Source organism: Bufo gargarizans, chromosome 1, assembly GCF_014858855.1.
Source record: "Bufo gargarizans isolate SCDJY-AF-19 chromosome 1, ASM1485885v1, whole genome shotgun sequence".
Classification (NCBI taxonomy): Eukaryota; Metazoa; Chordata; class Amphibia; order Anura; family Bufonidae; genus Bufo; species Bufo gargarizans.
In genome coordinates, this window is record NC_058080.1 from 540,627,570 (window position 1) to 540,652,123 (window position 24,554).

At 44.7% G+C, this 24,554-nt stretch overlaps 1 protein-coding gene across 1 annotated transcript in view; it reads right to left on the minus strand.

Moving 5' to 3' along the window:
* LOC122924434 (macrophage migration inhibitory factor-like) overlaps positions 1-24,054 on the minus strand; it is a 44,112-nt gene extending 20,058 nt beyond the window's left edge. Inside the window, exon 1 of the mRNA XM_044275530.1 lies at positions 23,887-24,054. Coding sequence (XP_044131465.1) covers positions 23,887-23,994 — 108 coding nt within the window. The 5' untranslated portion in view covers positions 23,995-24,054. The remainder of the gene's footprint in view (positions 1-23,886) is intronic.
* Between the last annotated feature and the right edge of the window lie 500 nt (positions 24,055-24,554).

The following is a 24,554-nucleotide window of genomic DNA, read 5'->3' on the forward strand; positions in this document are numbered from 1 at the left end:
AATTATTACAGGAAGTTCATTTTGAATTATTCTTCTATTGTTAAACCACTCACTGATATGACCAGAAAGGGGGTAGATTTTTCTTCTTGGTCAGTAGAGGCGCGTAAGGCTTTTTCTGATATCAAGGAGAGTTTTGCTTCCGCTCCCATCTTGGTGCAACCTGATGTTTCGTTACCCTTCATAGTTGAGGTTGATGCTTCTGAGGTGGGTGTGGGGGCGGTCTTGTCTCAGGGTTCCTCTCCTGCCAATTGGCGACCGTGTGCCTTTTTCTCAAGAAAACTCTCCTCCGCAGAGAGAAATTACGATGTGGGAGATAGGGAATTGTTGGCCATCAAGTTGGCTTTTGAGGAATGGCGCCATTGGCTAGAGGGAGCCAGACACCCTATTACCGTATTTACTGACCATAAAAATCTGGCCTACTTGGAGTCAGCCAAGCGTCTGAACCCGAGACAGGCCAGATGGTCGTTGTTCTTTTCTAGGTTTAATTTTGTTGTCACGTTCCGCCCTGGAGTTAAGAATGTGAAGGCAGATGCCCTGTCACGTTGTTTTCCGGGAGGCGGGAATTTTGAAGACCCGGGTCCCATTTTGGCTGAAGGTGTGGTGGTCTCTGCTCTTTTTCCTGAATTGGAGGCAGAGGTGCAGGCAGCCCAGTCAGAGGCTCCTGATCTTTGTCCTCCTGGGAGGTTGTTTGTGCCTCTCGCTTTAAGACACAAGATTTTTAAAGAACACCACGATACGGTCCTTGCTGGGCACCCGGGGGTAAGAGCCACACTGGATCTCATCGCTCGGAGATTCTGGTGGCCTGCGCTTCGTAAGTCGGTTGAGGGTTTTGTGGCAGCCTGCGAGACTTGCGCTCGTGCCAAAGTCCCTCATTCACGGCCATCAGGTCCTCTCCTTCCCTTACCCATTCCTTCCCGTCCTTGGACACATCTGTCCATGGACTTCATAACGGACCTGCCTCGTTCCTCGGGGAAGACTGTGATTCTGGTGGTGGTGGACCGTTTTAGCAAAATGGTGCATTTCATCCCTTTTCCTGGTTTGCCCAATGCTAAGACGCTGGCGCAGGCATTTGTTGATCACATTGTCAAATTGCACGGTATTCCTTCAGACATAGTCTCTGATAGGGGCACGCAGTTTGTTTCCAGATTCTGGAAGGCTTTCTGTTCTCGCTTGGGGGTTCGGTTGTCATTCTCTTCTGCTTTCCACCCGCAGTCGAATGGTCAGACAGAGCGCGTCAATCAGAATCTGGAGACATATCTGCGTTGTTTTGTGGCGGAGAATCAAGAGGATTGGTGTTCTTTTTTGTCCCTTGCTGAGTTTGCTTTAAATAACCGTCGTCAGGAGTCCTCTGATAAGTCACCATTTTTTGGTGCATATGGGTTTCATCCACAGTTTGGGACTTTCTCGGGAGAGGGGTCTTCTGGTTTACCTGATGAGGACAGATTCTCCTCGTCTTTGTCATCTATTTGGCAAAAGATTCAAGATAATCTAAAGAGCATGAGTGAGAGATATAAGCGTGTGGCTGATAAGAGACGTGTGCTTGGTCCGGACCTGAATGTTGGTGATCTGGTGTGGTTGTCTACCAAGAATATCAAATTGAAGGTTCCCTCCTGGAAGTTGGGTCCTAGGTTTATTGGGCCTTACAAAATCCTGTCTGTCATCAATCCTGTTGCATACCGTCTTGATCTTCCTCAGACTTGGAAGATCCATAATGTTTTTCATAAGTCCTTATTGAAACCTTATGTTCAACCCATTGTACCCTCGCCTTTGCCTCCTCCTCCGATTATGGTTGATGGGAATCTTGAATTTCAGGTCTCTGGGATTGTGGATTCTCGTCTTGTCCGCGGTTCTCTTCAGTACCTTGTTCACTGGGAGGGGTATGGTCCTGAGGAGAGGATGTGGGTCCCAGTGACGGACATTAAAGCCTCTCGTCTCATCAGGGCTTTCCATAGGTCCCATCCTGAGAAGGTGGGTTCTGAGTGTCCGGAGTCCACTCGTAGAGGGAGGGGTACTGTCACAACCAGACAGCTGAGAAGCTCTGACAGAGGCCTTTCAGAACCTCCTCTTTGAGTTTCTGTGTTGTGGTATTCAGCTCCTCCTCTCCTTAGCCTCTCTCAGCTGTCATGTGTTGGACTAATTGCTTCCCTTTAAATTCTTCCCCAGAAGGCTTTTCTGGGCGGCTTATATTTCTTCCTGGAGTATGTGTGCATGCCCATCTGGTTCTCCTCTCCTCTACAAAGTTAAGTGTTATACTGTTATCTGTTATTTTCTGTTTGCTGGATCCCAGGTGACCCTGACTCCCTCCGTGTCTGGTGTAGGGAGCCGGTGGTCGTGTCCCCTCACTATTGTAGGGTGCTCAGGGGTTATATAGTCAAGGTACGTGGATATGCATACCTCCACCATTCGGATCTATGCATAGGCTAAGCAGCCAGGGAAAGTGCCAGGTCTTCTACAGGGGTCTCCCTTTTGTTCCTTAGCTGTTGGATCCAGCGAGTCATTTATGCATGTTGTTTTGCCTTGTTACCTGTACACATTCCGTGACAGCGGCACAGGGATGCGCGCCAACTCCGAACCCTCCTGTGTGAAGAGGAGGGATACAGGAAAATTACAGACCATCAGCACCCAGAAGTAGGTTGTAAACTTAGTGTATATACAGAGGCTGCCCAGAGCCTAATAGTGCTGTCCGATAACAGCAGGCTGTGCTTACTAAGTAACAACATACATACATACATACATACATACATACATATTGGTTGTAAGGAGTAAATGGTTGTAGACAGTAATAGTTATAGAAAATGAATCCAATTATTACTAGATAACAGGAATATTAGATGTATATATATTTAGGCACTTAGTGACATATAGTTAGTGATGCAGTGGTGGTATTAGGTACGGCTGACGAAGATATATTTGCAGCATGGGAGCATATGAACATACTGTAGGCTCCCAATACCAAAGTGGTACCTCACCTGAATACTACATAGTACCATTTATGAACTGGCGCTAACTGTACCACCTGCCCTAACGATATCGTACCAGTGATATTGAAAATTATTTTAACTTAAATATGGTAATTTTAAACGTGAGTATTGGATCCGATACTGAGGCCAAAACTAATCTGTCTCAACGTCTAAAGTAAGACCTCTATGTGACCTTACATTCCACCCACACAACAAGAGTGGATGAGTATATGCTATACCAGAACTTGATATTCCCTTTTTCCTCCTACTCATAAGAAGGCAGTGAATGCAAAGCCTTCATTTAGTCCCTTTGGACTAAGACTGTCCAGGCGGTATATCCACCTGGTTTCTTCTTGCAGAAGAACCATATCCAGGTCCCCTTTTCTTGCACCCAAGGTTTTTTTGCAAATCCCCCAAAATTTAAGTGTCTTATAGTTACCTCCATGATGGATTCTCACATGTCTGGAGATGGAGGTGTCTGCCGAGGTGTTGATGCTACTAATATGTTGACATATCCTTCTCCTAAACTGTTGAGAGGTCTTGCCAACATAAATCTTGCAGCAAGGACATTGAATGGCGTATACAATACCTGTGGTCTTGCAATTTATGTATTGCCTAATCTGGTATTCTCTTTTATCCACAGGATTGACAAAAGACCGACACCTCTTCACAAGCGGACAGAAGATGCAGTCTCCACACGGGTAGGTGCCTACTAGATTTGATTTCAACCAGGTAGTTTTAGGTGGTACCGGACGAAAAAAACTGTGGACTAGTGCGTCTTTTAAATTTCTGCCACGGCGGTAGGTAACACTGGGATTCTGTGTAATCACTGCCCTCAGGTCATTGTCTGCCCACAGGACATGCCAGTGCTTCCTAAGTATACCAAATACCCTGTTGTTTTGAGCATCATAGGTGCCAATGCACCTTACTGTATGTTTACTGGAGTCCCTAGGTGAGGTGGTCAGAAATTCAGTCCTATTGGTCTTACTTGCCCTAGCATAAGCTTGATGTAGTACCTTTTTAGGGTAGCCCCTAGCACGAAAGCGATCATATAGAGTTTTACTTTCTTTGTGGAAGGCTGCTTCATCCGAACAGTTCCTGCGGGCCCTGAGGTACTGGCCAACAGGTATACCCTTCCTAAGGGGCCTAGGGTGAAAGCTACTCCATTCTAGTAGACTATTTGTCGCTGTCGGTTTGCGATATACTTCTGACCGGATGTGGCCATCAGGATCCAGGACCAGTTTCAGATCCAGAAAATTAATAGTGCTCTCATGTATTTCTGATGTGAATGCCATACCTATGGCATTAGAATTGAGTGCTGCAACAAAACGGTGAAATTTCTCTATAGTGCCTTCCCAAAGTATCAGTACATCATCGATGTACCTACCCCAAAATATGTGTTGAGTGAAATCAGAAAAATCAGAAGTGAAAACTATAGTGTCCTCCCACCACCCTAAAAATAAATTAGCATAATTTGGTGCACATTTACTTCCCATCGCGGTCCCAACAGATTGTAAATAATAGTGTCCGTTAAACAGAAAGTAATTGTGTGTGAGTAAGAATCGTAGGAGAGTTAAAAGAAACTCATTATGTGCACAGAACTGAATGCTTTTGGTGGATTTAAAAGACTCACTAGTCCACAATTTTATTTATTTTTTTCGTCCGGTACCACCTAAAACTACCTGGTTGAAATCAAATCTAGTAGGCACCTACCCGTGTGGAGACTGCATCTTCTGTCCGCTTGTGAAGAGGTGTCGGTCTTTTGTCAATCCTGTGGATAAAAGAGAATACCAGATTAGGCAATACATAAATTGCAAGACCACAGGTATTGTATACGCCATTCAATGTCCTTGCTGCAAGATTTATGTTGGCAAGACCTCTCAACAGTTTAGGAGAAGGATATGTCAACATATTAGTAGCATCAACACCTCGGCAGACACCTCCATCTCCAGACATGTGAGAATCCATCATGGAGGTAACTATAAGACACTTAAATTTTGGGGGATTTGCAAAAAAAACCTTGGGTGCAAGAAAAGGGGACCTGGATATGGTTCTTCTGCAAGAAGAAACCAGGTGGATATACCGCCTGGACAGTCTTAGTCCAAAGGGACTAAATGAAGGCTTTGCATTCACTGCCTTCTTATGAGTAGGAGGAAAAAGGGAATATCAAGTTCTGGTATAGCATATACTCATCCACTCTTGTTGTGTGGGTGGAATGTAAGGTCACATAGAGGTCTTACTTTAGACGTTGAGACAGATTAGTTTTGGCCTCAGTATCGGATCCAATACTCTCGTTTAAAATTACCATATTTAAGTTAAAATAATTTTCAATATCACTGGTACGATATCGTTAGGGCAGGTGGTACAGTTAGCGCCAGTTCATAAATGGTACTATGTAGTATTCAGGTGAGGTACCACTTTGGTATTGGGAGCCTACAGTATGTTCATATGCTCCCATGCTGCAAATATATCTTCGTCAGCCGTACCTAATACCACCACTGCATCACTAACTATATGTCACTAAGTGCCTAAATATATATACATCTAATATTCCTGTTATCTAGTAATAATAGTTGGATTCATTTTCTATAACTATTACTGTCTACAACCATTTACTCCTTACAACCAATATGTATGTATGTTGCTACTTAGTAAGCACAGCCTGCTGTTATCGGACAGCACTATTAGGCTCTGGGCAGCCTCTGTATATACACTAAGTTTACAACCTACTTCTGGGTGCTGATGGTCTGTAATTTTCCTGTATCCCTCCTCTTCACACAGGAGGGTTCGGAGTTGGCGCGCATCCCTGTGCCGCGCAGCTCATGCGCAGTAGGTGTGCGGCCTCTTGTGATTGCCAGGACGTGTGCGCATGCGCCGCCGGGACAGAGCGCTCGCCCATGATGACGTATGTAGGTGGCGACGGCGGCAGCCCCATGACACGTAATGTTTATCTCGATCTACGATGGAGATTGGTTGTAGTTACTACCAGCCCTCCGATTGATAGGCCGCTAGTACCTGTCAATCGGAAATTATACTATTTCAGTTTCCGGATTTTGAGGTCAATCATTGCTGCCCATTACCCCTGAGGAAGCCAGTGTAACTGGCGAAACATGTCGGGGGGCAGTGTTAGGTTTTAATTAGCGGTCACTCCACCACTGTTTACTAGCACTTCAACATTAGTCCGGATGGACTATAGGTTCAATATCGTTAGTAGTGGCATTTATAGGAGACAGTGTTGTATAGTCCACGTCGGCACCATCTGTCAGCAGATAGTTAGCATCTCTAGTCGCCTGGTGGCTTGTATACCACAACACATGCAGTAGGCTTATTAGCAAGGTTACTAGATTCAGACATAGTTCACACTTGCTGACGTGGTAGGGCAAACAATTGCCCGCTCTTTCCCTGGGGTTAGGGATCGTGCATGTTTACCTCCCCCTATCTCCTCCAGTACTACGAGCCAGCAGCATTAACAGTGGCAGGGTGACTGTGTTTTTAATATCCTAGCCACTTTTTTGTTTCAATGGTCTGTACAACCAATAACATTGCGTTCTATGCACATTATCCAGTTTTTAATGTATACCGAATAAAAGTGATATATTAATTTGACTTGGGCCAAGATAGGTTTTTTTGCCTACGAAGGCATCTGTAAATGAAGTGAGAAAATTAAAGCCCTTTTTGTCGTGTATTAGTGGCAAAAAAATATTATTTGCAGTTCAGCGGTGAAGTTCCATTGTACTACAGCCATTTACGGGGCGTATTAATAGGATAGATACGTTCTGCAGTGAATTGTGATTGTTATATATATATTTTTTTTTTGGGGTGTATTAAGGAGGAACTGCTCCATGTTCTTCATCAAGAAATCAAATCCTGGCTTTCTCAGCGGCAACTCAAAATTGGAACCATGGTGACAGACAATGGGAAGAACATGGTGTCGGAGCTGCATTAAGGAGGGATGAGCCATGTGCCCTGCATGGCGCACGTGTTCAATCAGGTTGTAAAGCGGTTCCGGAAGTCTTCCACCCATCTGCAAGACATCCTAAAAATGGCCATGAACTTTGCATGCACTTCAGCCACTCGTACACCGCCAAGCACACCCTCCTTGAGCTACAGTGGCAGAACTGTGTTGCCAGTCGCCAGGACTACGGGATGAACAACGTCATTCCACTGATTCATATCCTGGAGAAGATGCTGGTAAATCTGGCTGGTCACGGGACAGGAGACGTGGCGCCTATATCTCACGGCCACATGAGCCCTGTAGGGGCTGAACTGGGGGAGGAGGACATTGGAGCACAAGCAATCTGTAGCAAAATGGGTGGTTTTTCTATACAGGTGACAGGAGAGGAGGAGCAGGAGCAGCCAGAGGAGCAAGAGGGAGATGAGGAAGAGGAGGCAGATGACCCAGACACACTGTGGCAGTATGCAGTGGAGATGGAGGCAGGGATTCCCTCCGAGTCACTTGCGCAAATGGCCCAATGCATGCTCGCTTGCGTAGTGACAGCCGAATTGTCACCATTTGCCAGAGGGATGACTACTGGCTCTCCACCATGTTAGTCCCTCGCTATGGGTCCAAAATGGGGGCTTTTTTTTTTACACCCACTGAGAGGGAGGACAAACTGAACTACTATAGACATCCTATGTAGTCAGTTGGCCGCTGCCTATCTGCGCCATCGTCCATCCTCCATCCTCTTGTAGGTCTGACCGGGGGGGGGGGGGGGGGGCCCTCTGCGCTCATGTTCCACTGCCATCGTTGCTGGGGAGGGGTGGGGTGGCAGGAGCACTACCAGCTCCATCAGCAGCAGCCTGTCTGCAGTCGCTGATGAGCAGCTTTCTTCACCCGCATAGTGAAGAAACTACTCACCAGCAGCTAGACAGAGCAGAACCTGAACCAGCAGATGGTGGCATACTTGGAGTGCACCCTGCCACCCATCATCGAAGATCCGCTGGACTACTGGGCAGCCAAACTGGATTTGTGGCTGCAACTGGCCGAGTTTGCCCTGGAAAAGCTGTCCTTCCTGGCAAGTAGTGTGGCATCAGAGCAGGTGTTTAGTGTGGCGGGGCCATAGTTACCCCAAATAGAACTCGCCTGTCCACCTAAAATGTGGAGAGACTGACCTTTTGTCAAGATGAATCGGGTGTGGATAAGCCAGGATTTCCACCCACCTCTGCCTGAGGCATCAGATTAGATCAGGCATGGCCAACCTGCGTCTCTTCAGCTGTTGCAAAACTGCAACTCTCAGCATGCCCAGACAGCCTACAGCAGGGCATGGTGGGAATTATCGTTTTAGAGCAGCTGGAGAGCTGCAGGATGGCCAGCCCTAGATTAGATCATCAATGCTGCCTCACCCAAACCAAGAGACCGGTTTCTTCTGGCTACCTGCCTCAGCTACTATTCTGATGCTGCCACCTGCCTGATGTCGCACATCTGACGCCAAGGTCTCCTTCTTACACCGACCATCGTCAGCTGTTATTGCCATCCACCTCCCCACTCTGTCACCGGTTGACTCTGGTCTCCTCATGCTACCTCCACACTGTCACCTTGCCACTCTGTGGCCTCCTCATGCTGCTGCTACCTTAACACTGTCACTAGGCCACTCTGTGGCCTCCTCATGCTGCTGCCACCTCCACATTGTCACCTTGCCACTCTGTGGCCTCCTCATGCTGCTGCTGCCACCTCACCACTATGTCACTGGGCCACTCTGTGGTCTCTTCATGCTGATTCCACCTCACCACTATGTCATTGGGCCACTCTGTGGACTTCAAGCTGTTCTCTCACCCTCCCCACTTTATGACTGGGCCACTATTTTGCCTTTTTGGCCTGGATGACGACACCATTTATTTTACCCTTCTGATCTGTCAGGAGGAAGGAAAAATGAGACGAACAACGGATCCTCTCTGTGTAGCAGCTTTAAGGCCTGTATGGTCCCATCAGAATTGGCTTATGATTTGGTAGCCAAAAGCAGGAGTGGGTACAAAACACAGAAGACATGCAAATATTCCATTCACATGTCATCTCTTGGCATTAGCAATACTGATGGATTGCTGACTGAGTGATGACAGATGCTCAACAGACAGGATCAGTTTTTTGGAGGTTATTCTGACAGATCAAAGGAAGGGCAAAATAATCAGTGACATCAACACAAACTTACTGCTGACACCCTCTCCACTCTGTCAGGGGGGCTCTACTTGTATAAGCGTTTAATAGAACAGGTTCTGTAAGACATCTATGTGGAATCAGCTGAGGACGGTGTAAAAGGAGTGCGCTTTTTCTTGAAGCTAACATCGACCTGTAAGGCTAAGTTCATATTTGAGTTATTTGGTCAGTTTTGGCCCCGTAACGGCCCAAAAAAGTGAAGTGTGCAGTGATTCTAAGAGCGACGTCTGTCATCTGCGAGTCATACTAGTAACATAGTAACATAGTATATAAGGCCAAAAAAAGACATTTGTCTATCCAGTTCAGCCTGTTATCCTGCAAGTTAATTAAGAGGAAGGCAAAAAAAAAAAAAACTGTTAGGTAGAAGCCAATTTTTCCCAAATTCCTTCCCAGCTCCAATCAGGCAATCAGAATAACTCCCTGGATCAACAACCCATCTTTAGTAGCTATAGCCTGTAATATTATTATACTCCAGAAATACATCCAGGCCCCTCTTGAATTCCGTTATTGTACTCACCATCACCACCTCCTCAGGCAGAGAGTTCCATAGTGTCACTGCCCTTACCATAAAGAATCCTCTTCTATGTTTGTGTACAAACCTTCTTTCTTCCAGACGCAGAGGATATGACCTTGTCTCAGTCACAGTCCTGGGGATAAATAGACGATGGGAGAGATCTCTGTACTGACCCCTGATATACAGGGAGTATAGAATTATTAGGCAAGTTGTATTTTTGAGGATTAATTTTATTATTGAACAACAACCATGTTCTCAATGAACCCAAAAAACTCATTAATATCAAAGCTGAATATTTTTGGAAGTAGTTTTTAGTTTGTTTTTAGTTTTAGCTATTTTAGGGGGATATCTGTGTGTGCAGGTGACTATTACTGTACATAATTATTAGGCAACTTAACAAAAAACAAATATATACCCATTTAAATTTTTTATTTTTACCAGTGAAACCAATATAACATCTCAACATTCACAAATATACATTTCTGACATTCAAAAACAAAACAAAAACAAATCAGTGACCAATATAGCCACCTTTCTTTGCAAGGACACTCAAAAGCCTGCCATCCATGGATTCTGTCAGTGTTTTGATCTGTTCACCATCAACATTGCGTGCAGCAGCAACCACAGCCTCCCAGACACTGTTCAGAGAGGTGTACTGTTTTCCCTCCTTGTAAATCTCACATTTGATGATGGACCACAGGTTCTCAATGGGGTTCAGATCAGGTGAACAAGGAGGCCATGTCATTAGATTTTCTTCTTTTATACCCTTTCTTGCCAGCCACGTTGTGGAGTACTTGGACGCGTGTGATGGAACATTGTGCTGCATGAAAATCATGTTTTTCTTACCTTGCAGACTTCTTCCTGTACCACTGCTTGAAGAAGGTGTCTTCCAGAAACTGGCAGTAGGACTGGGAGTTGAGCTTGACTCCATCCTCAACCCAAAAAGGCCCCACAAGCTCATCTTTGATACCAGCCCAAACCAGTACTCCACCTCCACCTTGCTGGCGTCTGAGTCGGACTGGAGCTCTCTGCCCTTTACCAATCCAGCCATGTGGCCCATCAAGACTCACTCTCATTTCATCAGTCCATAAAACCTTAGAAAAATCAGTCTTGAGATATTTCTTGGCCCAGTCTTGACGTTTCAGCTTGTGTGTCTTGTTCAGTGGTGGTCGTCTTTCAGCCTTTCTTACCTTGGCCATGTCTCTGAGTATTGCACACCTTGTGCTTTTGGGCACTCCAGTGATGTTGCAGCTCTGAAATATGGCCAAACTGGTGGCAAGTGGCATCTTGGCAGCTGCACGCTTGACTTTTCTCAGTTCATGGGCAGTTATTTTGCGCCTTGGTTTTTCCACACGCTTCTTGCGACCCTGTTGACTATTTTGAATGAAACGCTTGATTGTTCGATGATCACGCTTCAGAAGCTTTGCAATTTTAAGAGTGCTGCATCCCTCTGCAAGATATCTCACTATTTTTGACTTTTCTGAGCCTGTCAAGTCCTTCTTTTGACCCATTTTGCCAAAGGAAAGGAAGTTGCCTAATAATTATGCACACCTGATATAGGGTGTTGATGTCATTAGACCACACCCCTTCTCATTACAGAGATGCACATCACCTAATATGCTTAATTGGTAGTAGGCTTTCGAGCCTATACAGCTTGAAGTAAGACAACATGCATAAAGAGGATGATGTGATCAAAATACTCATTTGCCTAATAATTCTGCACGTAGTGTATGTATACATAGTAATTAGATCTCCTCTCAGTCATCTTTTTTCTAAAGTGAATAACCCTTATGTTGATGATCTTTCAGGGTACTGTAGTCCCCCCCATTCCAGTTATTACTTTAGTTGCCCTCCTCTGTATCCACTCCAGGTCTGTCTGCCTTGTTCACAGGAGCCCATAACTGTGCACAGTACTCCATGTGTGGTCTGAATAGTGATTTGGAAAGTGGTAGGACTATGTTCTCATCACGGGCATCTATGCCCCTTTTGATGCAACCCATTATCTTATTGGCCTTGGCAGCAGCTGCCTGACACTGGTTTTTACAGCTTAGCTTGCTGTTCACTAAAATTCCTAGGTCCTTTTCCGAGTGTTACCGAGTGTTTTATCATTTAGTATGTACGGGTGACTTGCATTATTCCTTCCCATGTGTATAACCTTACATTTATCAGTGTTAAACCTCATCTGCCACTTATCTGCCCAAGCCTCCAATCTATCCAGATCCATCTGTAGCATTATACTGTCCTCTTCCATGTCAATTACTTTACACAGTTTAGTGTCATCTGCAAAAATTAATATTTTACTGTGCAAGCCTTCTACAAGATCATAAATCAATATATTGAAGAGAATAGGGCCCAGTACTGACCCCTGTGGTACTCCACTAGTGACAGTGACCCAATCTGAGTGTGTACTGTTAATAACCACCCTCTGTTTTCTATCACTGAGCCAGTTACTTACCCACATAGAGACATTTTCTCCCAGTCCGAGCATTCTCATTTTATATACTAACCTTTTATGTGGTACAGTGTCAAATGCTTTGGAGAAGTCCAGATATACCACATCCATTGATTCATTGCTGTCAAGTCTAGAACTTACCTCCTCAAAGAAACTGATTAAATTAGTTTGACATGACCGATCCCTCATAAAGCCATGCTGATATGGCGTTATTTGCTTATTTTCCTTGAGGTACTCCAAGATAGCATCTCTTAGAAAACCTTCAAACAGTTTACCAATGACAGATGTTAAACATACCGGCCTATAGTTTCCAGGCTCTGTTTTTAGACCCTTTTTGAATATTGGTACCACATTTGCTATGCACCAATCCTGTGGAAAACTCCCTGTCAGTATAGAGTCCTTAAACATCAGAAATAAGGATCTGGCTATGTCATTACTTAGTTCTCTTACAATACAGGCATGTATGCCAACTGGTCCTGGCGATTTGTCTATTTTAATCTTTTTAAGATGCCGCTGTACTTCTTCCTGGGTCAGACAGGGCACTTTTAATGGGGAATTAACTTTTACATTCATCATTTCATCTGACAGTTTATTTTCTTTAATGAATACAGTGGAGATTTTTTTTTTTTATAGCTTTGCTTTCTCCTCATCGCTCTCTGCAAATCCCCCCTCATTACTCTGTAGAGGGCCGACACATTCAGATTTATACTTTTTACCATTTATATAACTGAAAACCATTTTAGGGTTCGTTTTGGTCTCTTTGGCAATTAATCTCTCGGTCTGTAGTTTGGCTGCTTTTATTTGTTTTTTACATATTCTATTTTTTTCCTTATAGTTTTTCAGTGCTTCCTCACTACCCTCCTGTTTTAGTGATTTAAATGCTTTTTTTTTGTCATTTATTGCTTTATTTACAGTTCTATTTTCCACATTGGTTTTATCTTGTTCCTTAACCTTTTATTCCCATAAGGTATGTACCTCTCACAATTAGATTTTAGGATGCTTTTAAAAATATCCCATTCTGTGGCTGTATTTTTTATTTTTGAGGACTTTGTCCCAGTTAGTTAGGCCTATGGCCTCTCTTAGTTGGCTAAATTTAGCTTTTTTGAAGTTTGGTATTTTTGTTCCTCCCTGAAGAAACACTCCTTTGAATGATAATTGGAAGTTTATTACTTTATGGTCACTTTTTCCCAGGTGTCCCCCAACCTGCACATCTGTTCTGTCAGGTCTATTGGTTAATACGAAGTCCAGTATGGCCGTCCCTCTAGTCGGATCCTGAACACCCAAGTTTCAGTTTCCCAGTCTATATCTGGGTAGTTAAAGTCCCCCATAATAACCACCTCATTATGATTTGCTGCCTCGTCTATCTCGTTTAGTAGCAGATTTTCTGTGGACTCTGGTATATTAGGTGGTTTATAATAAAACTTCTATTAGTAATTTATTATTGTTTTTGCCTCTACCAACAGTGACTCCACATGTTCATGTCCCTCACTTATATCTTACCGGAGTGTGGGCTTTAGTCAGGACTTTACATAAAGGCAGACCCCTTGCCCTCTCCGGTTTTGGTGATCCTTTCTAAACAGTCTGTGTGACGGACTGAACCATCACTGGGGCTGCTGGAGAAGCCTGAGGGCCAGCCTCCTTCCTACAGACTATGGACCGAGAACTATGGAGATCCCCTAAGACCTTTTGGGGTTACAAGGAACTATGAACCCTGATTTATGTGTGTAATTTATATGCCACATATTTCCTATTGCCCATTAAAAAGGCATGGTGTGGATTCAGCAACACAAAGGGTTAACTCTGCACTGATACTCCCACTGATTGTGTTAGTGATGGGATTAAGATAGTTAATTATAATAGCAACCGACTCCTAGATGAGTAGATCACCCTATGATACACTCAGGAGATAATCCCATCACATGTGTCTCCTCTATCCCTATTCATTCATTATGAAGGGGGTGAAGATGTCTGTTTGCATGTTGTTCATGGTTGATTGCGTTATGTTTTTAGACTTCTTGAACTGTGTATATATACTGAGTTGATCTTCAATAAAGTGAGTTTCTGTTTTACCCTTCATCATGTTGAGGCTGGTGTTTTGGTTTCTGATCGACACTGGGGATTGCTATACGCTGAAGATTTGCTATACTCCCCTGGCTATAACTACTAGCTCTTGTAAGAGCTGTTCCTGCTCTCTGGATTTAGAAGACGTTCACCCACTGGAAGCGGAAGCCCGGTCTTGGGTCCATCGTGGGTGGAGGACGGTGAGACCCCAACCAAGCTGCAGCGGTTCGTGGGGTCTGTGGTGGTATCGGTGTCGAGTGGAGTGCTTGGAGTCCTCGGGACGCACTAGGAGCATCCATCAACGGAGGTACCCGGTCGGGGTGCCAGGAGATCCGTTACAGACTGTAACCCTGTACATTAACCGCCCAGTCATAGCTATCATCCAGCCATGTCTCAGTTATTCCCACTATGTCATAGTCTTCCTCACACATCACTAATTCCAGTTCCCCAGTTTATTATTCAGGCTTCTGGCATTAGTATACATGCATTTAAGAGGTTTATGTATATTTTGTACCCTACACTTTTCCTTCTGAGCTGTTCTAGTCCCTCCTTCCATTTCTCCCCCAGTCCAATTACCTTGCCCCCGGTCTCTGTCTCCACTAACTTCCCATCCTGTAACGTAATTACCCTCCCCCGACTCCCTAGTTTAAACACTCCTCCAACCTTTTAGCCTTCAGCTGCCCCTTCCCCGTTGAGGTGCAGCCCATCCCTACGAGCCTGTAGCCAACAGAGAAGTCGGCCCAGTTCTCCAGGAACCCAAACCCCTCCTTCCTACACCTGCTTACTGGAGCTGACATTCCCCTGACTGGCAGAGGAAGTGTTCGGCTGCAGCAGTGCTCTCCTTGAACTGACATTCCCCTCATCTGCCAACCATGCAAACTTTTTGGGGTGTGTCAGATTAGGGCTAGCCTCCCTGGCACTCTTCCCTCTACCCTGCTTTCTAACTGTTACCCAGCTAGCTACCTCACTTGCCTGAGCCTCCTAGCTACCACCCTCCCCCACATCTACCGCATAGAATGCTTGCTCAGTGAGCAGCAAACTCTTTTCCCCTCCCCCATGACGGCACCCATGCGAGGAGGACCTCCCATCCGGGACAGGAAACCTGAGGATATAAAAATGTTCACACTCCCACCACACCTCAGTTCAGGTTTCCTGTCCTCCGGATGGGAGATCATGAGGATCCTTACCAAGTTCACATCTATCTCAGGGGCTGGGGAGATCCAGGTCCGTGCACCACAATGGACGCATCCCGGGCAGTGTAAGTCTCCTGGGGGAGCAACTGCCAAAGACTGCTTCCCTCCTGTGCCCTCCTGGCCTCTGGAGGGACCGTTGTGGCCATGTTCCGCCGGTCCCTGGTCCTGGGCGGGGGTCCGGCGTGCAGTAGTTGCCGAGACACTATCCAGAGGCAGCACGGCCCTTCTCCAAGATGGCGGCTGGAGCTGCCGGTGGCCACTGTGCATGCGCGGACCACGCAACTTCCAGCACGTGACGTCACAAACCCGGAAGTATCGGGATTAGGCGCGGTTTTAAAAAATCAGACAGGAGGAGGCTGAGGCGCGTTACAAATGCGGCAGCAGGAGGGGACAGCCAGCCTACAAGCAAAGAATCCGAACAGAAGATGTCAGAACCTGTGGATTCGGGTCACGCCGACCCCAGTCAACCCTCAAGGCCTTCTAGTCCGGTTCTGGTCCTGAGGAGTGGGGGACAACCGCTGGGGGTAAGATCCATCCGTATTTCCCCTAATTTATTGGTGGTTTGTGTTATTGTTTACTGCAGATTCCCAAGGTTCCTAAAAAGGCGTCAGGAAAGTCCAAGCACAAGGAGTGTGGGGGATGCAGGGTCCCGTTACCTTCCTCCTATGACCAAACCTCTTTGCCAGACATGCATTGGAAAATTGGTAATGGAGGAATCGCAGAGCCTGTCCAAATCTATTAAGGCTTTGGTCAAATCTGAGGTCAGATCTTCATTAAAGGAGTTAAGGCATTCGCATCGCAAATCCCCCGTTAAACAATCCGTAGTCAGATCTGTCCGACGTAGAATCAGTTATAGAATCAGGGGAGCTCTCCTCTGACATCTCTTCCTCTGATCAAGATGTGGCAGGAAAGTCCTTTTTCCCCTGGAAGACGTGGAACCCCTGTTGAAAGCTGTTAAATCCATGATGCAGCTAGATGACTTAAAAGAACCCAAATCCATGGCTGATCAAGCCTTTTAAGGTTTAGGACCCAGATGTCATAGAGAATTCCCTGTTCACAAGAATATCGAGGCTCTGATAAAAAAAATAATGGAAGAACCCCGATAGGAAATTTCTCTTACCTAATTCGGTTAAACGTAAATATCCATTTGAAGATTCAATTACCCACGTCTGGGATAAAGCCCCTTAAGTAGATGCTCCTCTGGCTAAAATAGCAAAAAGAGCGGATCTCCCCTTTGAGGATCTGGGGGCCTGAATGACCCGCTAGACAAAAAAGCGGACGTGTACCTCAGGAGATCTTGGGAAAGCGCATCCACAAGCCTCAGACCCGCTATTGCAGCCTCATGGGTTTCTAGATCCCTAAAACTCTGGTTGGGCCAATTGGAATCCCATATTAAAGATAAAACGCCTAGGGAGGATTTACTAGCTTCCCTCCCGACTTTCCACAAAGCAGAGGACTTTCTGGCTGATGCCTCCACAGATGTTGTCCGATTTTCCGGCTAGGGCAGCCACCCTTTCAAATGCTGCCAGGCGGCTGCCAGGCATACATTTAGGTTAAGACCCTGGAGGGGGATCAAGGGTCTAAAGCCTGCCTTTGCTTCTCTCCCTTGCGAAGGTCTTAGGCTGTTTGGGTCTTCGCTAGATGATAATTCTAGAGAAGGCCTCAGACATAAAAAGAGGTTACCCTACTCTACAAAAAAGACCTTTTTTTTTCGATGGCGCCAATCAGGGTTTAAGAATCTAAGAAAGTAAACAGAGGTCCAGGGGAGAGAGAGAGAGAGATTTCCCAGAAAGTCGGGAAGGTTTTCTCTTCAAATCCAGTGACAATAAAGGAAAGGATAAGTCCCAATGACAGCCAGAAGCCAAGATAGGAGGAAGACTTGCCTATTTCCTGCCTGGCCTGGACCACAATCTCAAAAAATTGTTTGATTCTGAATGTTATAAAAATTGGGTTCCGGCTAGAATTCCAGTCCTTACCTGCAGATTTCATTGTTCAGACCGTCTGTCCCCAAGACAGAGAAAAAAGAGAAGCCCTGGGAAAGGAAGTACTTACCCTCCTGGAGAAAGGAGTAATGGAAGTGGTACCCAGTGCAGAAAGAGGCAAGGGATTTTATTCCCCCTTGTTTCTTGTAAGGTAACCCAATGGCTCCTTCAGGTTCATCATGAATCTCAAGTCTCTGAACAAATCTCTGAGATACAAGAGATTCAGGATGAAGACATTAAAATCCATGGTGAATCTCCTTTCCCAGGGGTGTTGGATGGTGACCTTGGACTTGGAGGACGCTTATTACCACGTCCCTATACAGGCGAACTCCCAGAGATTTCTACGTACAGCAGTTTGGGAAAAAGGGGAATGGTGGCATCTCCAATACAAGGCTCTCCCCTTTGGAGTTTCTCAAGCCCCAAGGGTCTTTACCAAGATCGTGGCAGAGGTCGCTGCATTTCTAAGAATGAACAACATCTCTCTAGTACCATATTTGGACGACTTTCTGATTCTTTCCCATTCAGAAGAACAACTCAGGAAAGACATTTTATTTGTATGGAACACTCTACAGAGTCTGAGGTGGAAAATAAACTGGAAAAAGTAATGTCTAACCTCCTCTTAGAGCTGTGTATTTTTGGGAATACCGTTAAACTCCAGACTTCAGAGAAGCTTCCTTCCTCCAGACAAAGTGGCCAAGACAATAGAGGTGATGAGGGATCTCTTCCTATCCTACCAATGTTCTTTCAGGGAGGCTATGGCAGTTCTAGGCTGAATTATGTCGGCCATTCCAGCAGTTCCCTATGCACAATTCTATTCTCGAGAGCTGCAGACAGACATTTTGTACAAATGGGACGGGTCTCAGGATTAACTAGATCAGAATTTCCATCTGTCCTCAAGAGCAAGAGCGTCTCTGATATGGTGGATGTCCCCAGATTATCTGTCGATAGGGAACCAGTGGGGTTATCAGACACAGACCATTATAACGACAGACGCCAGTCCCTGGGGATGGGGCGTACATTCAGACAACAGATGTTGGCAGGGGAGATGGGATCTAACGACCAGAAGACAGTCTTCCAATTTCACACGAGTCCCGTCTCTCCTCCTCCTCTGTCAAGATATTTTCAGGGTAGCGGAAGACAGAAGCCTCTTTCTTTCAGCAGTCCACCTGAAATGGAAAGACAATTCCATAGCAGACTTTCTCAGCCGGGTAGACTTAAGACAGGGGGAGTGGTGTCTGAACCACGAGTCCTTTTCTCAGATAGTCCAGGTATTTGAGGTCCCCTCGATAGACCTTTTCATGTCCCGTTCCAACAGAAAAACAGAGATTTTTTTCTCTCTCAACCACCTAGACTACCCGACAGCGGTGGATGCTCTGGCTCAGGATTGGAGCCAGGAGGATGGCTATGCCTTCCCTCCCTTTTGTCTCATCCCGCAGGTGTTATACAAGGTAGCATGGGAAAGGGTATCCATAGTCCTAGTAGCTCCATATTGGCCCAAGAGGGCTTGGTTTTCAGCGCTCCTGAGGTTAGCCTCCCTCCCTTCCCTCTGCCACCAAGGAAGGATCTTCTCTTTCAGGGTCCCCCCTTCCATCCCGACCAGGATACTCTAAAGTTCACAGCATGGAGGTTGAGAGGAACATCTGGCTAGACAGGGGCCTGTCAGACAAAGTGGTGTCCACCCTACTTAAGAGCAGGAAAGAATCCACGGCCAATAAATACCTGAAAGTCTGTTTTTTTTTCCCCTACCTTCCTGGGTTTCACTCCTGACCCCCTTAAGGAGCCTGAAATACCTAGGATTCTAGATTTTCTACAAGCAGGCTTAAAAAAGAGGCTTAAGGCTTTCACCTTGAAAGTCCAGGTGGCAGCACTGAGTTATTTTTTTGACTGCAGGTTAGCCGATCACCCCTGGGTGAAGAGATTTTTGAATGCTGCTTCCAGAGCTCATCCCTCGTTGCGGCCCCTTACTCCTCCGTGGTACCATAATTCAGTCCTTACGGCCCTATCCCAGCATCCTTTTGAGCCATTACAGGATTTATCCTTGGAGACCCTTTCCTGTAAACTGGCCTTTCTAATAGCCATCACCTCGGCAAGAAGGGTCTCAGAGATCCAGGCTTTTTCTGCCTTCCAGCCGTACACTTCTATTCTGGATGATAGTGATCATTATACCCATTCCCTCCTTCCGTCCTAAAGTAGTTTCCAATTTTCATATGAATCAGGACGTAGTCCTTCCCTCCTTCTGTCCATATTCAGCCAACCAGTTGGAAAGGAAATTCCACTGTCTAGACGTCAGGAGGTGTTTAATCTTCTATTTGGAATCTACCGCTCCCTTGAGAGTGGACGAAAATCTCTTCATTCAATATCAGGGTAGCCTGAAAGGCTGCAGGATTTACCAGGGAATCTTAGCCAAATGGGTTAAGAAAGCCATCCTCTTGTCCTTTGCTTCCCTCGGGCTCCCTACTCCGGAGGGATTGGAGGCTTATTCCACCAGGTCAGTGGCCACCTCCTGGGCAGAGAGGGCTAACGCCTCCCTTAGTCAGATTTGTAGGGCTGCAACGTGAAGCACCCCACATACTTTTTTCAAGCATTATAGGCTTAATCTCAGTGAGGATGCGGCCTTCGGGAGAAAGGTTCTTCAGGCCGTTGTCCCTCTCTAAAATTTGATATATATTTTATTCTCGCATGGGTGCCGTCATGGGGGAGGGGAAAACAATAATTGCTTACCGGTAATTGTTTTTCTCGATACCCATGACGGCACCCCCAAAATTTCCCTCCCTATTAAAAAACAAAAAAACGATTAGTTTTCTAGATACGGATATATATATATATCTCTTGTCAAATCTCTTCTATTGCTTTGGTGGTGTTGGCACATTCCGGAGACCGGTAATCACAATCACTGAGGTGTGGTGGGGGTGTGAACATTTTTATATCCTCAGGTTTCCTGTCCCGGATGGGAGGTCCTCCTCGCATGGGTGCCGTCATGGGTATCGAGAAAAACAATTACCGGTAAGCAATTATTGTTTTCCAAATTATCAACGCTTCTCTGTGTTGATATCCGCCCGTTTAGATACTCAATGTGCGATTCCAAACGGGCAATTTTCTTACATTTTGAACAAAGATATACACCCTGAAACGTCTGTTCTAGGACTGCATACTTTAGACAAGATGTGCACTGGACTGCGCTGTCAATAATGGAACACACACTAAATGGGGATTACGCAAGAAAAGAGAAAAATACAATATAGTGCAGTGATAAGAATCTAACTTACTGTAGTCCCCTCCTAAAGTCCCTGAATTTCAAGTCACATAATCTAAAGTCACACACTTAATACAAACACACACTTGAACTCAAACACGTGAATGCTTACAAACTCGTGTTATTTGCCTGCTCGTATAAATGCAGCTCTCAAACCAGCCTGCTTTTTTTTCCCTCTGGATTCAAAGGACTGAGCTACCCTCAAAGCTGGCTATTTAACTTCTCCTAATTAGACAGCCTCACCCTAATTACTCACCTGGTCAACACCCTGGAGAAAGAAGATAAATTAAATGTAATCACAGTATACTCTCAGCTGCTATGCAATAAACCTGGCAGCAAATCAAGTCACATTATACAAGTCAGGGATAGCCACTCAGCAATGCACACAAATAATTTAGCTCTCACAGATACTCCCTCACGCAATATAAAGTCACACACTTAATACAAACACACACTTGAACTCAAACGCGCGAACGCTCACAAACTCCCGTTATTTGCCTGCTTGTATAAATGCAGCTCTCAAACCAGCCTTCTTTTTTTCCTCTGGATTCAAAGGGAGACTCACAATATAGTTTCAGTACCACAGCAGACTCCCTATGCAGGTTACTGCAAGGCATAGTGTTCTACACCACTATACAGGCTCTCTGCAGCCAAGAAATAGCTGTTTTTAAATCGCCGCAAATAAATTCAAATCGTTTTGGAAAATTTGGTGAACCGACCGAATCGAATTTTTGAAAAATTCACTCATCTCTAATCAACACACATTTTCTCATTTGTTGGCTGACTGCTCGATTGTCCATAGCAACAATTATATTTCACCTACCATACACTGGGAAAATAGTTCCTCCCAATGCTTCCTGGAAAATAGCTCTAGGCATGTTGAGGAATATCCCTGAAGAGACTGGAAGAAAAGTTGGTCTCTCCATGGTCATTTTCACATTGGTTCCTGCAAACAGTCTGCAGCCATCTGAGAAGATGGCAAAGAGCTTCCTCCTCTGCCTCTGAAAACAGAACACAAGCAGGCAGCTCCCAAGACTATTAGTCCTCTGGCTTTGCTTATGGCTTCCCTCATCCTTACTGCCCTCTACTTGGCCCATAAAAGTAAAAAAAAACAAAGAAATGCTGGTGTTGTAAGTAGAAGGGTACTGCCGGCAGAAAGATTGTTGCTGCAGGGACTAAAACAAATAGCCCAAAATTGTGTCCCGAGGCTGAGTCTAAGGATGTAGCATCCCAGTGCCATGCACAGAAAATGTTTTGAGAGGGCATCCTTCCAGGAGGTTCCTAGGGCAATCAAGAGATTTAATAGCTGTTCCTGGAGTCTGGGTGGTCTCCTCTTTTTTTTGCCTGGATAGGTCATCAGTATCTGATCAGAGGGGGTCTGACACCCGGGACCCCTGCGATCAGCTGTTTAAGGAGGCAGCGGGGCTCTCAGTAGAGCTGCAGCCTTCTCACTACTTTCCCTAGGCCAACTGACAACACATTCATCGGTCATGTGGCCTAGGCGCAGCTCAGCCCCATAGAAGTGAGCTGCAATACCAAGCACAGCTACTTTACAATTGCTTGGTAAGCAGTGAGAAGGCAGTATGTTGTCTCTCAGCCTGGGGAAAGCAGCAAGAAGCTTGCAGCACTATGACAAGTGCTGCTGCCTTCTCAAATAACTGATTGGCTCGGATCCTAATATCATACACCCACCGATCACATACTGATGACCTATCCAGATTATAGGTCATCAGTATTAAAATTTTGTAAAACCCTTTTAAGCTCTAGATAGCTATTTTAAAGAAAACATGTTGCCACAACACACTGCAAACTGCAGGCAAGGGTAGCTGACCAGATTCCTATATAGCTTTGTGGAAAAATATTAATCTAAACCTGTAAGTTATACATTTATTGGGCCATTTATCAAACTGGTGAAAAGCAGAACTGGCTTAGTTGACCATAGCAACCAATCAGATTTCACCTTTCATTTTACAAAGGACCTGTCAAAAAATGAAAGGTGGAATCTGATTGGTTGCTATGGGCAACTAAGCCAGTTCTACTTTACACCAGTTTAATAAATGACCCCATTACATCTCTACTTTTCTGAGTTCAGTTGTACACGGGTGGGGGGTGATTGACAGCTATCTGTATACACAATTTACAAAGATAATGCTATCAGTTACTTATAAGACAGCCCCTGTGTACAGCTAAAGTCAGAAAGAGCAGCGGTTTAAATGTAGAACTTACAAGTTTTATTGAATCTTTTCCCTTAAATAATATATCAATCTGCTCAGTTTCTCCTGCTCTATAACATGCTGCCTGCAGATTGTACTGCACTTCGTGGTGACAGGTTCACTTTAGGCACTCCAGCTTGTTTTTTCTTTCTTCAGAGTAATACTTCCATTGTTACCTTGAAACGGGACATATCAGCTCTTAAACTGTAATATGTTAGAATATTCTTTACGGTAATAAAAATAAAGAGATTCTGATATATGTTTGAAATTAAATTGCAAATTATTTCCATGCACTACATGCTGGTTCTTACCACTACTAGTTGTAAATACTTTCCATAGAAAGTCATGCACCAAGAACTATACATGGAATAAGTACTTAATTAACTTAAAGGGGTTGTCTCACTTAGGCAAATGGAATTTATCAAGTAGACAAAGACCCTGATTTATCATACCTTAACTCCAGAATTCTGGCGTCAAAAAGTAAAAAAAAAATTGCGATTGCGCAAAATTTTGCAACTTTTTTGCATTTTACACCACTTTGTAATGTGGGTGTGTGTAGCTGTGTTAATGAGTTTCACTCATTGAGACTTTTATTTATTTTTTAAGTCGCAATCTCACTCCAGGAGGAGGGTGGAGTAGAAAAACTGGAGGAGCTTTTCTATACAAGTGTCAGGTCTAAGGATAAGACAAATTTATCAAGTAACATGAAACATTTGATAAATGTGGGGTAAAGTACTCCAACACAGACTCAAGCAAAACTGACTTTTCCCCTCATAATAAATTCAAGGCACTTACTATTACAAGGTGCTTACTAATGTATTGTGATTGTCCATACACTGCTTGTTTCCAGGAGTTATGGCCACCACTTTGCCGTGGTTGCACACTATAGGAAAATGCATCAGGTGGTGGGACCATGCATAGGTAGCGGTGGCTGTAACCACTAGGAACAAGCAGTGTATAATGCGATTGAAAAATGAATCAAGCCAGCAAAGAAAGCAACATGGACAATCACAATACATTAGTAAGTGCCTTGTATTAACTTTGTCTACATGATAAATACCCTTTAAGTATGGCAGTAAAAAAAAAAAAACAACTTGTATATATTACCTTAGCTGGTACATCTAATGTCTGTTCAAAAAGCTTCCACAAGTCAGTCATGATGGTCTGGGGCATTGCGCTGTGGCATATATTAGTGTACAGCGTGAATACAGGCATGATGAAGATATCCTCGAGAATGGATACAAGGCAACTGAGGGACTGTTCTCAGTCTGGGAAACAAACTGACAATGAAGCAATCTTGGGTTCAGCTCCTATGATATATCCTGTTCGCCACACCCAACTGTTGCTTATTTACTCACATGATTTTTCCCAAGTCTGTTTTCATGGAGGCAATTTGAAATGAAATTGTCAGCACATTGAAAATATCTTAGTGATTAGCAAGATTGCAGGTTGTGATAAGATTTCACTGTGTCTATCATCCCTGTTCTGTGTTTCACGGTGTATATTATCCATGTACAGTCACTCCATAGTTTATTAAGCATGTACTGGGACATCACTAGGTTTATTATCCCTATAGTGTAATATTTTTCTTGCACTATTCTTTCAGTGTATAATATCCAGGTGCTGTGGCATCACTGTCATCATATCATTGTGTGCACTAATCAGATTCCTAGGTAAAACTACTCTTTTGCACTGACATCATAGTGGCAGGGCCAATAGCATATATGAGGTTCAAAGACTGCAGCTTTAGTGTTTGTATGTGTGTTGGAGTGTTT